Genomic DNA, 17,176 nt, shown 5'->3' with positions numbered 1-17,176 from the left:
CACGAAAGCAAAATCCACACGTTCTGGAAAGATACAAACAAAAAGGAGGAAACAGTGTGCTGCTAGCTAAAAAGGTAAACACAAGGACCGCAGATGCTGGAAACCAGAGTCTAGATTAGAGTGGTGCTGGAAAAGCACCTGGAAAAGAGTGTGCTGCTAGCACCTGGACAAGGAGAGGAACACGTTTCCAGTGAATGACCTGACCTGTTGAATGATTCAATTTTTTCTCTACCGCGAGTGCTCCATAACAGTACTGACAGGCGGGACACTGAAACCACACAAACACTTCGTGTTTTTTTTTAAATGATATATTTACTAGTTCTAATTTTCGAGTTTAACTTTTACAATGCGAGACCACACTCACCTATTCCTATTAGCAAGTACTTGTGCTTGAAGTATCTGATGGTCTTAGTATAGGACCGAGTCTCCGAGTCCGAGTCGGTCTCAGTCCAGTGGACATACGCCTGTCCTTTGGCGTGAATTTTAAGAGCTTTCACCTCGATCTCAGCGTTGAGCTCGACAATGACCCGCCCAGAGACCCATTCCCCGCAGCTGTAGGTCGGGATGTTGTTGTCCACGGCGCGGTCGTAGAGTATTGTAAAACTCGTCACTTTCCCCATTGCTGCGGGCCCCGAGGTGGAGAGGTTTTAAAGTGAGACCATTCCCCTGCCAATTGGGTGCGGTCTGAAGCGGGATTGGGAATGCCCCTTCTTGTACCGATCCTTCCTGTGTGTTCGGGAGTCTTCCTGAAAGTGAGCAGCTCCACAGTGCCAGGGCAGTGAGCTCAGTCTGCTTCCGCCTTTTTGGAGAAACCAGCATGTGAAAGCTATTGTGTGGTTTCACAAACCCCTCCGCATTGTCATTTCGCGTAATTCTACAAGCAAAGGAAACACAACAGTTCCTTCACACTCCTCAATTTTACGATTCCGTTTTTTTTCTTATCAAAGGAAGCGATCAAATGGGCGGCACTGGTTCCATGGCCGAGCTCCCAAACCATGGTGCTGAGGGATCAGCCGAGATGATGAAGCTGCTTGCGTGCAGTCGGCTTGTTAAATGTGTGCTGTGTCCAGCCGCTGTTCCCTGCCCACAGGCTTCAGGAATTGCATCTTATTAGGGATGCATAAAGACCGCTTGCACTTTTCAAGAGAGCTAGATATACCGTGCTAACAATGGAAAAGTTATCCCTGTTACAGTATGTGTTTTTTTTTGAGGATCGGCTGAAAATACTTTTCAACTGTAAAAGCTCAACCGTAGCGCTCACTGATATACTCCCCTCTTATTTACAGAAGGTGGTCAGCAGGAGTCAGTAGAATTTTTTCATTCATTTGTGGGATGTGGACATTGCTGGCGGATCAGCATTTATTGCCCATCCCTAGTTACCCTTGAGAAGGTGGTGGTGAACTGCATTCTTGAACCGCTGCAGTCCACCTGCTGTGGGTTGACCCACAATGCCATTAGGGAGGGAATTCCTGGACTTTGACCCAGTGACAGTGAACAGCAATATATTTCAAAGTCAGGATGGTGAGTGGATTGGAGGGGAACTTGAGGCTGGTGGTGTACCCACTTATGTGCTGCCCTTGTCCTTCCAAATAGAAGTGATAATGGGTTTGGAAAGTACTGTCTGAGGATCTTCCATGAATTTCTGCAGTACACCTTGTCATACACACTGCTGCTACTGAGCATCGGTGGTGATGGGTATGGATGCTTGTGGATATTGTGCCAATCAAATGGGCTGCTTTGTCCTGGATAGTATCAAGCTTCTGGAGTATTGTTAGGGCTGCACTAATCCAAGCAAATGGGAAATATTCCATCACACTCCTGACTTGTGCCTTGCAGATGGGTAGATGGAGAGTCAGATGAGTTACTTGCTGCAGTATTCCTAGCTTCTGACCTGCTCTTGTATCCATTGTGTTTGTGTGGTGAGTCCAGTTGAGTTTCTGATCAATGATAACTCCCAGAGATGAGTGGGGGATTCAGTGATGTTAACACCCTTGAATGTTGGGCTGGTGGTTAGATTATCTCTTATTGCTGATGGTCATAGTCGAGAGTGTGGCACTGGAAAAGCACAGCAGGTCAGGCAGCTTTGAGGAACAGGACAGTCAATGATAAGCTGTATGGCATGAATGTTACTTGTCACTTGTCAGCCCAAGCCTGGATATTGTCCAGATCTTGTTACATTTGGACATGGACTGCTTCAGTATCTAAGGAGTCGTGAATGGTGTGGAACATTGCACAATCATCACAAACATCCCTATTTCTGATCTTATGATGGAGGGAAGGTCATTGATGAAGCAGCTAAAGATAGTTGGGCCTCAGACACTACTCTGAAGAACTCCTGCAGAGATGTCCTGGAGCTGAGTTGACTGATCTCCAACAATGATGACCATTCTCCAATGTGTTAGGTATGACTCCAACCACCAGAGAGTTTGCCCCCAATACCCATTGAATCCAGTTTTTCTAGGGCTCCTTGATGCCACACTTGGTCAAATGCAGTCTTGATGTCAAGGGCTGTCACTGTCACCACACCTCTGGAATTCAGCTCTTTTGTCCATGTCTGAACCAAGGCTGGAATGAGGTCAGGAACTGAGTGGCCCTGATGCAACCCAAACTGTGTCACTGAGCAGGTGCTACTTGTAGTACTGTTAATGACACCTTCTATCACTTTACTGATGGTTGAATGTAGACTGACGGAGCAGTAATTGGGATTGTCCTGCTTTTTGATTACAGGATATAACTCAGGCAATTTTTCACATTGTTGGGTTAATGCCAGTGTTGTAACTGTACTGGAACAGCTTGGCTAGGGGAGCGGTAAGTTCTGCAGCACAAGTCTTCAGTACTAGTGCCGGAATGTTGTCAGGGCCCGTAGCCTTTCCAGTATCCAGTGCCTCCAACCATTTTTTTGATATTGCCTGGACTGAATCAAATTGGCTGAAGACTGGTATCTGTAATGCTGGGGACCACTGGTGGAGGCCAAGATAGACCATCCACTTGTCACTTCTGGCTGAAGATTGCTGTGAATGCTTCAGTCTTATCTTTTGCACTGATGTGCTTGACTCTTCCATTATTGAGACGGGGATATCTGTGGAGCCTCCTCCTCCAGTGAGTTTTTTAATCGTTCACCACCATTCTTGACTGGATGTGGCAGGACTGCAGAGCTTAGGTCTGACCTGTTAGTTTGCTACTCATGGCTGTTTGGCATGCAAGTAGTCCTGTTTGGTGGCTTCACCAGTTGACACCTCATCTTCAGGTATGTCTAGTGCTGCTCCTGGCATGTCCTCCTGCACTGTCCATTGAGCCAGGGTTGATCCCTGGCTTGATGGTAATGGTTGAGTGGGGAATATCCCAGGCCATGATGTTACAGATTGTGCTAGATTACAATTCTGCTGCTGTTGATGGCCCACAGCACCTCATGGATACCCGGTTGTGAGTTGCCAGATGTGTTCAAAGTCTGTCCCATTTAGCATGGCGATAGTGCCACGCAATACCATGGAGGTTATTCTCAAAGTGAAGGCTAGACTTTGTCTCCACAAGGACAGTGCGGTGGTCACTTTACCGATACTGTTATGGACAGAGGCATCTGCAGTAAGCAGATTGGTAATGATGAAGTCAAGTAAGTTTCTCCCTCTTACTGGTTCCCTCACTACCTGCCGCAGACCCAGTCTAGCAACTATATCCTTTCGGACTCGACCAGCTCAACCAGTAGTAATGCAGCCGAGTCACCCGTGGTGGACATTGAAGTACATTCTATCCCTTTGCCATCCTTCATGCTTCCTCTAAGTGTGATCAACATGGAGAAGTACTGATTTATCAGCCGAGGGAGGACAGTACATTGCAATCAGCAGAAGGTTTCCTTGCCAGTGTTTAACCTGAAGCCATGAGATTTCATGGGGTCCAGAGTCAATGTTGAGCACCCCCAGGGCAACTCCCTCCCAAGTGTGCCAGTACCTCTGCAGCGTCTGTCCTGCCGGTGGGACAGGACATATCCACGGACAGTGATGGTGGTGTCTGGGACATTGTATGTAAGGTATGATTCTGTGAGTATAATAATGTCAGGCTGTTGCTTGACTAGCCTGTGAGACAGCCCCCAAATATTAATAATAAAGAGGACTTTGCAGGCTTGATAGGACTGTTTCTGCCACTGTCTTTTCTGGTGTCTAGGTAATCCATCTGTTTTCATTGAGACTTTGTAGCAATTGATATAACCGAGTGGCTTGCTAGGATTTCAGAGGGCAATTGAGAGTCAACCATATCGGTCAGATCATGAATTAGTGAACCAGATAGGTTGTTCCCACCAATGATTTCATGGTCATCAGTAGATTCTTAATTCCAAATTTTATGTTATCTTTAAAAATTCAATTCTACCATTTGCTGTGGTGAGATTTGAACCTGGGTCCCCAGCACATTACCAGGCTGTCTGGATTAATATTCTAGCAATAATACCACGAGACTATCGCCTTTCCTTGGACAAAACACAAGCCCAGTCACACCCTGAAAGAGACAATGTTGTGGTTACTGAAGGCATTAATCATGAGAGATGTTCAGCTTTAGACCAACTGATTTACTCAGTCTACGTGCAGGGGGACGTCACTTAGGAAGTTTCTAGGAATCACATGGAAAAAAATTGGGCTGATCTGGAAGAGTCAGTTTAGGATTTTTTAAAAAAGGGAAATTGTCTTTAACTCGCAGGAAGTTTTTTTTGTGGAAGAGGTTATAGAAGGTTCAATAAGGGTAAGGTTGCTGTGGCACACATGGCTCTCCAGAAGATGTTTGATACAGTGCCACATTACGGAATTATGAGGAAAAGTATAGGTCGGAGTATAAAAAGGGGACAGAAGAGAAATCAATAAAAAAAATTAGCTGATAGATAAGAAAACAAATAGTCAATGGATATTTTCCCAGATGAAGGAAGGTTTGTAGTGGAGCATTTCAGGGGCTGGCATTGGGACTTTAGCTTTTTCAGTTATATATTAATGATTTCGATTTTGATGTGCAGACAATTTCAAAGTTTGCAGATGACATGGAAATTTGGAAGAATTGTAAATTGTTAGGGGATCTGTGTATAACTCCAGAAGGGGAAGAAAGGTGTTGTGAAACTTGAAAGGGTTCAGAAAAGATTTACAAGGATGTTGCCAGGATTGGAGGGTTTGAGTTTTAGAGATAGGCTCTAAAGCTGAGTATTTTCAACTCAGCATTGGAGATTGAACCATGACCTTATTGAGGTTTACAAGATCATGAGGGGTATAGATAAAAGTAAATACCAAGGTATTTTCCCCATGATGGGTGTGTTCAAAACTAGGGGTTATATTTTTAAGTTGAGTGGAAAAAGATTTAAAACAGACACAAAGGACATCGTTTTCACACGGAAGGTGGTCCATGTGAGAAATGAACTGTCAGACGAAGTGAGAGATGCAGGTTATAGTTGCAATGTTTAAAAGACAATTGACCATATACAAGGACAGCAAAGACTTAGAGGGGTATGGGCCAAACGCAGGCGAATGGGACTAATTTCGTTTGGGAAACTTGGTCGCTTTGGTCGATGTGAACGAAAGGGTCTGCTTCTATTTCGTGTGACTGTATGAAGATAAGTTCTCACTGTTTAAACGTGCCCGTTGTTTTTTTCTTGCCTACACTGACTGCCCGGCTCCATCACAGTATTTGCAGGCGGGGCACTGAACCCGCACAAATACTTTGGCTTTTATTTTTAAAATGAGGGATTTTTGATTTCTGATTTTCAAGATTCTTGCAAAACCACACTTACCTGATCCTATTAGCGAATACTTGTACTTGAAGTATCTGATGGTTTCGCTGAACGTCTCAGTGTCATCCAGATTGTACTCAGTCCAGTGGACATACGCCTGTCCTTTGGCGTGAATTTTAAGAGCTTTCACCTCGATCTCAGCGTTGAGCTCGACAATGATCCGCCCAGAGACCCATTCCCCGCAGCTGTAGGTCGGGATGTTGTTGTCCACGGCGCGGTCGTAGAGTATTGTAAAACTCGTCACTTTCCCCATTGCTGCGGGCCCCGAGGTGGAGAGATTTTAAAGTGAGACCATTCCCCTGCCAGTTGGGTGCAGTCTGAAGCGGGATTGGGAATGCCCCTTCTTGTACCGATCCTTCCTGTGTGTTCGGGAGTCTTCCTGAAAGTGAGCAGCTCCACAGTGCCAGGGCAGTGAGCTCAGTCTGCTTCCGCCTTTTTGGAGAAACCAGCATGTGAAAGCTATTGTGTGGTTTCACAAACCCCCCCCCCCCCTCCGCATTGTCATTTCGCGTAATTCTACAAGCAAAGGAAACACAACAGTTCCTTCACACTCCTCAATTTTACGATTCCGTTTTTTTTCTTATCAAAGGAAGCGATCAAATGGGCGGCACTGGTTCCATGGCCGAGCTCCCAAACCATGGTGCTGAGGGATCAGCCGAGATGATGAAGCTGCTTGCGTGCAGTCGGCTTGTTAAATGTGTGCTGTGTCCAGCCGCTGTTCCCTGCCCACAGGCTTCAGGAATTGCATCTGGTTAGGGATACATAAAGACCGCTTGCATTTCTTTAAAGAAAGAGAGATAGGTGTATCGTGCTAACAAGAAGCCTGAAAGTACTTTTCAATTGTAAAAGCCAACTCGCTCAACCGTAGGCGCTCACTGATATACTCCCCTCTTATTTACAGAAGGTAGTCAGGAGGAGTCAATAAAATGGACAAAGGACAAGCCCAGCCATAATATGCTCATACCCTGAAGGAGAAAGCGGCAGCAATATGTGAAGGGACAATGCTGTCGTGGGGGTTACTGGAGACGTTAATTATGAGGGGTGTTTAGCTTTAGTTCAATTGATTTACCCAGTTTACGTGCGGGGAGAAGTCACCCAAGAAGCTTCTAAAAGTTGTTTTAAACGTAGTCATCACATGGAAAACGTTGGGTTAGTTTGGAAGAGTCAGTTTGGGACCTTTTTGTATAAAAAGGAAACCGTGTTTAACTTTCAGGGAGGCGTTTTGTGGAAGAGGTTACAGAAGGTTCAATAACAGTAAGGCTGTTGATGTGACACACATGGATTTCCAGGAGATGCTTGATACAGTACCACATAACAGACTTGTAAGGAAAAGGTATAGATCAGAGTATGAAAAAGGGACAGAAAGAAAGTGGATATGAAATTGACTGACAGGAAGAGAACAAACGGATAGTTTTCTGGGTTGGGGAGATTTGGAGTGGAGCACTTCAGGGGGTGGCACTGGGAGTTTTGTTTTTCCTCTATTCATGATATGGAGCTTGGTGTGCAGGATCATTTCAAAGTTTGCAGATGACATGGAGACATGGAAGAATTGTAAATTGTGAGGAGGACTGTGTAGAACTCTAGAAGGACATTGAGTGGGCGCTAACTTGGCATATAAGATTCAATGCAGAGAAGTCTTTGAGGAGATTTTCCTTTACAGGTCTGTGAGAGCTGTAAAGAGTATAGAGAGCCCAACCCCGCCCCCACGCCGATCTCCGTCCCCGCCCCCAGGCCTAACCCCGCCCCCACACCCAGCTCCAGCCCCACACCAGGTCCTAGCTCCCAGCCCTGCCGTGTTTTCATCATCCCTCCAGACCTACCCCTCTCTGAGGATGAAAGATCAGTCCTCAGCAGAGGCCTCACCTTCATTCCCCTACGCTCTCGGATTAATGAGTTCAACACGCGGCGTGACATCGAACAATTCTTCCGCCGCCTTCGCCTCCGCGCCTACTTCTTTAACCAAGACTCCCGCCCACCCTCTGACGACCCCTTCTCCCGCCTCCAACACACCCCATCCACCTGGACACCCCGTGCTGGCCTCCTACCTGCACTCGACCTCTTCATAGCCAACTGCCGCCGCGATATTAACCGCCACCTGAACTTCCCCACCCCTCTCACCCACTCCAACCTCTCACCCTCAGAACGCGCAGCCCTCCACTCCCTCCGTTGCAACCCCAACCTCACTATCAAACCAGCAGACAAGGGAGGCGCGGTAATAGTTTGGCGCACCGACCTTTACACCACTGAGGCCAAACGTCAGCTCGCGGACACCTCCTCCTACTGCCCCCTTGACCATGACCCCACCCCCACCACCAAACCATCATCTCCCAGACCGTCCATAACCTCATCACCTCGGGGGATCTCCCATCCACCGCCTCCAACCTCATAGTCCCACAACCCTGCACCGCCAGCTTCTACCTCCTGCCCAAAATCCACAAACCTGACTGCCCCGGCCGACCCATTGTCTCCGCCTGCTCCTGCCCCACCAAACTCATCTCCACATACCTTGACACCGTCCTGTCCCCCTTAGTCCAAGAACTCCCCACCTACGTTCGGGACACCACCCATGCCCTCCACCTGCTCCATGATTTTCATTTCCCTGGTCCCCAATGGCTTATTTTTACCATGGACATCCAGTCCCTGTACACCTCCATCCCCCATCACGAAGGACTCAAAGTCCTCCGCTTCTTCCTTTCCCGCCGTACCGACCAGTACCCTTCCACTGACACCCTCCTTCGACTGACTGAACTGGTCCTCACCCTGAACAACTTCTCTTTCCAATCCTCCCACTTCCTCCAAACGAAAGGAGTAGCCATGGGCACCCGCATGGGCCCCAGCTATGCCTGCCTCTTCGTAGGATATGTGGAACAGTCCATCTTCCGCAACTACACTGGCCCCACCCCCCACCTTTTCCTCCGCTACATCGATGACTGTATCGGCGCCGCCTCGTGCTCCCACGAGGAGGTTGAACAGTTCATCCACTTCACCAACACCTTCCACCCCGACCTCAATTTACCTGGACAGTCTCAGATTCCTCCCTCCCCTTCCTCGACCTTTCTATTTCTATCTCAGGCGACCGAATCAACACGGACATCTACTACAAACCGACCGACTCCCACAGCTACCTGGACTACACCTCCTCCCACCCTGCCCCCTGTAAAAACGCCATTCCATTCTCCCAATTCCTTCGCCTCCGCTGCATCTGCTCCCAGGAGGACCAGTTCCAAAAACGTACAACCCAGATGGCCTCCTTCTTCAAGGACCGCAATTTCCCCCCCGATGTGGTCGACAATGCCCTCCGCCGCATCTCTTCCACTTCCCGCTCCTCCGCCCTTGAGCCCCGCCCCTCCAACCGCCACCAGGACAGAACCCCACTGGTCCTCACCTACCACCCCACCAACCTCCATGTACAGCGCATCATCCGCCGTCATTTCCGCCACCTCCAAACGGACCCCACCACCAAGGATATATTTCCCTCCCCTCCCCTATCAGCATTCCGTAAAGACCACTCCCTCCGTGACTCCCTCGTCAGATCCACACCCCCCACCAACCCAACCTCCACTCCCGGCACCTTCCCCTGCAACCGCAGGAGGTGCAAGACTTGCGCCCACACCTCCCCCCTCACCTCCCTCCAAGGCCCCAAAGGAAACTTCCATATCCGCCACAGATTCACCTGCACCTCCTCACACATCATCTATTGCATCCTCTGCACCCGATGTGGCCTCCTCTATATTGGGGAGACAGGCTGCCTACTTGCAGAGCGTTTCAGAGAACACCTCTGGGACACCCGGACCAACCAACCCAACCACCCTGTGACTCAACACTTCAACTCTCCCTCCCACTCCACCAAGGTTATGCAGGTCTTTGGACTCCTCCATTGCCAGACCACAACAATACGACGGTTGGAGGAAGAGCACTCCATCTTCCGCCTAGGAACCCTCCAACCACAAGGGATGAACTCGGATTTCACCAGTTTCCTCATTTCCCCTCCCCTCATCTTGTCTCAGTCAAATCCATCGTATTCAGCACCGCCTTCCTAACCTGCAATCTTCTTCCTGACCTCTCCGCCCCCACCCCAGTCTGACCTATCACCCTCATCTTGACCACTTTCCACCTATCACATTTCCGACGCCCCTCCCCCAAGTCCCTCCTCCCACCTTTTATCTTAGCCTGCTGGACAAACGTTCCTCATTCCTGAAGAAGGGCTTATGCCCGAAACGTCGATTCTCCTGTTCCCTGGATGCTGCCTGACCTGCTGCGCTTCTCCAGCAACACATTTTCAGCTCAATGCAGAGAAGAGTAAGGTGATGCCCTTTGGTCAGAAGAACAGTGAAAAACAATATAACATAGGGGGCCCATTTCTAAAGGGGGCAGAGGATGTGTAAGTGCACAGGCTTTTCACAGCAGAGAGCGGCGCGAGCTGGGCGGAAGTGAAGTTGGAGCGCAGAGCTAGTCGGGAAGGTAAGTGATTGATGTTTGAGTGGGTGTGTCCTAGACCCCGCCCTACATAGTAGGGCCTCCCTCCCATCCTCCTCCTCTAACCTAACTTTAAAGTCCACAGGTAAGCTACTCAGTGTTCTTGTTTTGGAGACGAAGTGTAGAGTAATGGCAGCGCAGGCAGTGGAATGTTCCTCCTGCAGGATGTTTGAGGTAGGGGTGACCACCGATGCTCCTGCTGACTTCATCTGCAGGAAATGCAGTCAGATCCTGCTCCTCACAGTACGAGTTAGGGAACTGGAACTGGAGTTGGATGAACTGAGGATTATTCGAGAGGCTGAGAGGCTGATAGGGACATAGTTACGCCAGAGAACTGAGGTAGCTGGGTAACAGTTAGTGGTGGGAAGGGGAGGAAGCAGGCAGTGCAGGGATCCCCTGTGGTCGTTCTCCTCAACAATAAGTAACCGCTTTGGATACTGTTGGGGGGGACGGCCTAGCAGGGGTAAGCTGCAGTGACCGGATCTCTGGCACGAGGTCCGGCTCTGAGGCTCAGAAGGGAAAGGGGGAGAGGAGGAGAGCGCTAGTTATAGGAGACTCTATAGTTAGAGGGACGGACAGGCAGTTCTGTGGACATGGGTGAGACTCTTGGATGGTTTTTTGCCTCCCGGGTGCCAGGGTCCGAGACGTCTCGGACCGTGTCTTCAGAATCCTTAAGGGGGAGGGTGTGCAGCCAGACGTCGTGGTGCACGTTGGCACAAACGACATAGGTAGGAAGAGAGGTGGGGAGGTCAGGAGCTCAGGGAGTTAGGCTGGAAGCTAAAAGCTAGGACAGACAGAGTCGTCATCTCTGGGTTGTTGCCGGTGCCACGTGACAGTGAGGCAAGGAATAGGGAGAGATTGCAGTTGAACACGTGGCTGCAAGGATGGTGTAGGAGGGAGGGCTTCAGGTATTTGGACAATTGGACTGCATTCTGGGGAAGGTGGGACCTGTACAAGCAGGGTTGCACCTGAACCAGAAGGGCACCAATATCCTGGGGGGTAGGTTTGCTAGCACTCTTTGGGGGGGTTTAAACTAATTTGGCAGGGGGATGGGATCCGGACTTGTAGTCCAGCAAGTAGGCTAGCTGTTTGTCAGGATGACCAAGAATGTAGGGAGGCTGTGGAGAAGGTAGCACTGACAGGGAGTACTTGCGGATACAGAGATGGGCTCAAGTGTGTATACTTCAATGCAAGGAGTATCAGAAATAAGGTGGGTGAACTTAAGGCGTGGATCGGTACCTGGGACTACGATGTTGTGGCCATCACGGAAACGTGGATAGAAGAGGGACAGGAATGGTTGTTGGAGGTTCCTGGTTACAGATGTTTCAGTAAGATTAGGGAGGGTGGTAAAAAAGGAGGGGGGGTGGTGTTGCTAATTAGAAATGGTATAACGGCTGCAGAAAGGCAGTTCGAGGGGGATCTGCCTTTGGAGGTAGTATGGGCTGAAGTCAGAAATAGGAAAGGTGCAGTCACCTTGTTGGGTGTTTACTATAGGCCCCCTAATAGCAGCAGAGACGTGGAGAAACAGATTGGGAAACAGATTTTGGAAAGGTGCAGAAGCCACAGGGTAGTAGTCATGGGTGATTTCAACTTCCCAAATATTGATTGGAAGCTCTTTGGATCAAGTAGATTGGATGGGGCAGTGTTTGTACAGTGTGTACAGGAAGCTTTTCTAACTCAGTATGTAGATTGTCCGACCAGAGGGGAGGCCATATTGGATTTGGTACTTGGTAACGAACCGGGACAAGTGATGGGCTTGTTAGTGGGTGAACATTTTGGTGATGGTGACCACAATTCTGTGACTTTCACCTTGGTTATGGAGAGAGATAGGTGCGTGCAACAGGGTAGGTTTTACAATTGGGGGAAGGGTAAATACAATGCTGTAAGACAGGATCTGAGGAGCATAAGTTGGGAGCATAGGCTGTCAGGGAAGGATGTTGTGGAAATGTGGAACTTTTTCAAGGAACAGATACGACGTGTCCTTGATATGTATGTACCTGTCAGGCAGGAAAGAAATGGTCGTGTGAGGGAACCTTGGTTGACGAGGGAGGTTGAATGTCTTGTAAAGAGGAAGAAGGGGGCTTACATAAGGTTGAGGAAACAAGGTTCAGACAGAGCATTGGAGGGATACACGATTGCCAGAAGGGAGCTGAAGAAAGGGATTAGGAGAGCTAAGCGATGGCATGAAAAATCTTTGGCGGATAGGATCAAGGATAACCCCAAGGCATTTTATGCATATGTGAGAAACGTGAGAATGACGAGAATGAGGGTAGGTCCGATCAAGGACAGTAGTGGGAGACTGTGTATTGAGTCAGAAGAGATAAGTGAGGTCTTGAATGAGTATTTTTCTTCAGTATTTACAAACGAGAGGGACCGTATTGTTGAAGAGGAGAGTGTGAAATGGACTGGTAAGCTAGAGGAGATACTTGTTAGGAAGGAAGATGTGTTGGATATTTTGATAACTTGAGGATAGACAAGTCCCCCGGGCCTGACGGGATATATCCTAGGATTATGTGGGAAGCAAGAGAGGAAATTGCAGAGCCGTTGGCAATGATCTTTTCGTCTTAACTGTCAACAGGGGTGGTTCCAGGGGACTGGAGAGTGGCAAATGTTGTGCCCCTGTTCAAAAAAGGGAATAGGGATAACCCCGGGAATTACAGGCCAGTTAGTCTTACTTCGGTGGTAGGCAAAGTAATGGAAAGGGTACTGTGGGATAGGATTTATGAGTATCTGGAAAGACACTGCTTGATTAGGGACAGCCAGCATGGATTTGTGAAGGGTAGGTCTTGCCTTACAAGTCTTATTGAATTCTTTGAGGAGGTGACCAAGGTGTTCATCTTGCTCTTTGTGCACCGTGTGGGCGGCACGGTGGCACAGTGGTTAGCACTGCTGCCTCACAGCGCCAGAGACCCGGGTTCAATTCCCGCCTCAGGCGACTGACTGTGTGGTGTTTGCACGTTCTCCCCGTGTCTGCATGGGTTTCCTCCGGGTGCTCCGGTTTCCTCCCACAGTCCAAAGATGTGCAGGTCAAGTGAATTGGCCATGCTAAATTGCCTGTAGTGTTAGGTAAGGGGTACATGTAGGGGTATGGGTGGGTTGCGCTTCGGCGGGGTGGTGTGGACTTGTTGGGCCGAAGGGCCTGTTTCCACACTGTAAGTAATCTAATCTAATCATGTGGATGAGGGTAGAGCAGTGGATGTAGTATACATGGATTTTAGTAAGGCATTTGATAAGGTTCCCCGTGGTAGGCTTATGCGGAAAGTCAGGAGGCATGGGATAGAGGGAAATTTGGCCAGTTGGATAGAAAACTGGCTAACCGGTCAAAGTCAGAGAGTGGTGGTAGATGGTAAATATTCAGCCTGGAGCCCAGTTACAAGTGGAGTTCCGCAGTGATCAGTTCTGGGTCCTCTGCTGTTTGTAATTTTTATTAATGTCTTGGAAGAGGGAGTCGAAGGGTGGGTCAGTAAATTTGCAGATGATACGAAGATTGGTGGAATTGTGGATAGTGAGGAGGGCTGTTGTCGGCTGCAAAGGGACTTAGATATGATGCAAAGCTGGGCTGAGGAGTGGCATATGGAGTTCAATCCTGCCAAGTGTGAGGTTGTCCATTTGGAAGGACAAATAAGAATGCGGAATACAGGGTTAACGGTAGGGTTCTTAGTAAGGTGGAGGAGCAGAGGGATCTTGGGGTCTATGTTCATAGATCTTTGAAAGTTGCCACTCAGGTGGATAGAGCTTGTAAGAAGGCCTATGGTGTATTAGCGTTCATTAGCAGAGGGATTGAATTCAAGAGTCGTAAAGTGATGTTACAGCTGTACAGGACTTTGGTTAGGCCACATTTGGAGTACTGTGTGCAGTTCTGGTCGCCTCACTTTAGGAAAGATGTGGAAGCTTTGGAGAGGGTGCAGAGAAGATTTACCAGGATGTTGCCTGGAATGGAGAATAGGTCGTATGAGGATAGGTTGAGCGTGCTAGGCCTTTTCTCATTGGAACGGAGAAGGATGAGGGGTGACTTGATAGAGGTGTATAAGATAATCAGGGGAATAGATAGAGTGGACAGTCAGAGACTTTTTCCCCGGGTACAACAGAGTGTTACAAGGGGACATAAATTTAAGGTGAAGGGTGGAAGGTATAGGGGAGATGTCAGGGGTAGGTTCTTTACCCAGAGAGTGGTGGGGGCATGGAATGCGCTGCCTGTGGGAGTGGCAGAGTCAGAAACATTGGCGAACTTTAAGTGGCAATTGGATAGGTACATGGTTGGGTGCTTAGGCTGGGACAAATGTTCGGCATAACATCGTGGGCCGAAGGGCTTGTTCTATGTTCTATGTTCTATTTGAAGGTAGTTGGACAAGTGGCAAGCAGTTAATAAATTATATGGTGTTCTCAGCTTTATTAATAGAGGGGTAGAGTACAAGAACAAGTTTAACTTGTATAAGACACTTGTTGGACCTCAGCCACTATATTGTCTACATTTGTGGGTTCACATTATAGGAAATATGTGAATACATTGGAAAGTACAGAAGTGATTTACAAATTTGGTTCTAGGAATAAGGAACTTCAGTTATAAAAAAGTAGATTGGAGAAGTAGTAGGTTAGGTCGCCTGGGTTATTGTGCACACATTTTGTCACCATGCTGGGTAACATCATCAGTGTAACTTCCATGAAATGCTGCTGTTCTGTCCCGCTTGGTTTTGTGTGGTCTGGTCTGTTGAGGTAAATGTTACTTTTGGATCTTCTCTGCAGTGGTTTGTACACTAGGTCCAGCTCTATGTGTTTGTTAATAGCCTTTTTGGTAGAAAACTAGGCTTCCAAGAACTCTCAGATGTCTTTGGATGGCTTGTCGTGGAATAGCTTCTTTGTCATAGTCCAATTGATAGCCCTCTTGGTCTGTGTGCACAGAGGTGAGTGAGAGTGGATCATGTCGTTTAGTTGCCAGGTGGTGTTCATGATGTCCAATGGCAAGTTTTCTTCCTCTTTGTCCAATGTAGTGCTTGTTGCGAGGAACTTTGTATATCACATTGCTCCTACATGTCGTGGGTATGGGGTCCTCTGTCTTGGTAAGTAGTTGGTGTAGTGTGGGTGTTGATTGGTGTGCTATCATAATACCTAGTGGTCATAACAGCCTGGGAGTTAATTCTGATATGTTCTTCACATAGGGTAAGATAACCAAAGTGTTGGTAGGTACAGTGTCTTCTTGGCACTGTCTGTTGGACAGGCATTGGTGGATGAAGCTGAGGGGTATCCCTTGTTAGCAAAGACTTTGTATAAGTGTTCTTCCTCTTCCTGGTTCTGGTGTGTAACAGTGTGTCATGACTCTTTTGATTAGTGTCCTGACGTAGTTCCATTTGTGGATGTTGGGGTGGTTGCTATTGTAGTTGAGGATCTGGTCCACATGGATGCGTCTCCTGCAGATGACACTAAATTTGGAGGTGTAGTGGACAGCGAAGAAGGTCACCTCAGATTACAACAGGATCTTGACCAGATGGGCCAATGGGCTGAGAAGTGGCAGATGGAGTTTAATTCAGATAAATGCAAGGTGCTGCATTTTGGGAAAGCAAATCTTAGCAGGACTTATACACTTAATGGTAAGGTCCAAGGGAGTGTTGCTGAACAAAGAGACCTTGGAGTGCAGGTTCATAGCTCCTTGGGAGTGAGTTGAGTAAGAGTCACAGGGGAAACTAGAAGCCTTCTCTCTGTCCATCTGCCCTTATGATTTCAAACTGTAAGTTGCCTGTGCCGTTGTTTACTGTTTGTGCTAAGGGATGTGTGTATTGGGACTGTTGCAAGTAGTTTCAGAACAGCCTTATTAAGTCGGGTTTGGATAGGATCAGTTATCCAGTATTCTGTTTTCTGTTCATTGTGTTTAATTCCGTAACTTTGTAAATAGATCTTGTTTGTTTAAATCTTGGCAGTCGAGCCAGCTAATTTACACCGGCAATATTCACTCCACACCTAGCTAAACAAATAGCAAAGTTATGGTCTGGGATACCAGTTTAAGAATGTTTTGCATATCAGTTGTGACCAGAAGTCTACAGACAATGTTTCAGGAATATAAGAAGGGACCCTGGTCAACCCTATATTGAGTTTGAAAGGATTAAACAAAGTAATTTTGATAGGTGGATGATAGATGGTGAGGTCGTGGTCTAGGGGGGAGATTGGATGAGGTAATGTGAGAGCTAACGCCCAGCCTCATCAATGTAGAGGTCAGTCTGCCAGACGACAACAACAGCACTACTCTTGTTGGCAGGCTTGATGACAAAGTCAGGGTTGGATCTGATAGCATGGCGTCCAGTCAGTTCAGAGAGAGATAGGTTCAAATGGGTAACGGGGGTGGGCAGAGAAATTGAGGCCACCAATATCATGTTGACATGGGTCATGGTTGTGCCTATCTCTTTGTGGGGTACGTGGAACATTCCTTCTTCCAGTCCTACTCTGGCCACACCGACAACTCTTTTTCCGGTGTAATCGATGATATCACCAGTGCTGTTTCCCTCTCTTGTTCGGAATTGGAAAAGTTTACTAATTTTGCTTCCAAATTGCACCCCACTCTCACCTTCACCTGGTCCACTCTGAGTCCTTTCTTCCCTTCCTCGACATGTCTGATTCTGTTTCTGAGGTTAGGCTGGCCAACAAGATCCACTACAAACCCAATGACTCCCACAATTACCTTGACGATACATCTACACACCCTGCTCCCTGTAAAGACTCTATTCCATTCTCTCAAGTTTTTCTGCATCATCTGTTCTGATCATGCCGACTTCTTCAAGGGATCCTCCGAAATGTCCACTTTCTTCAACCGAGGTTTCCCCACCATCGGGGTTGACAGGACCCTCAGTGACTCATTTGCACACTTCAGCCCTCACTCTTTCTCTTCTCTCTCAAACCAGCAATACGCCCCCCTGCTTCTCATTTACCATCTCACCAGTATCCACATCGAAGAGA

The 17,176-nt window shown here is 47.9% G+C and overlaps 1 protein-coding gene across 5 annotated transcripts in view; it reads right to left on the bottom strand.

The window, feature by feature from the left end:
- The window catches only part of LOC122559540 (arrestin domain-containing protein 3-like), an 82,276-nt gene that overhangs the window by 46,969 nt on the left and 18,131 nt on the right, over positions 1-17,176 (bottom strand). Inside the window, exon 1 of one of the 5 annotated variants that reach the window (XM_043709195.2) lies at positions 5,759-6,203. The exons of 2 other annotated variants lie outside the window; for them this stretch is intronic. In XM_043709195.2, coding sequence (XP_043565130.2) covers positions 5,759-6,011 — 253 coding nt within the window. In that variant the 5' untranslated portion in view covers positions 6,012-6,203. Of the gene's footprint in view, positions 1-364; positions 978-5,758; positions 6,204-17,176 lie in introns of those variants that run through there. 2 more of the 5 variants (XM_087999332.1, XM_043709187.2) reach the window with 2 other exon arrangements.

Source organism: Chiloscyllium plagiosum, unplaced genomic scaffold (genome assembly GCF_037043375.1).
Source record: "Chiloscyllium plagiosum isolate Xiang-an unplaced genomic scaffold, Cpla_swu_hap1 HiC_scaffold_2, whole genome shotgun sequence".
NCBI classification, from domain to species: Eukaryota; Metazoa; Chordata; class Chondrichthyes; order Orectolobiformes; family Hemiscylliidae; genus Chiloscyllium; species Chiloscyllium plagiosum.
The sequence above is the reverse complement of the archived record's forward strand: the minus strand, read 5'-3'. Positions and strand labels throughout refer to the sequence as shown.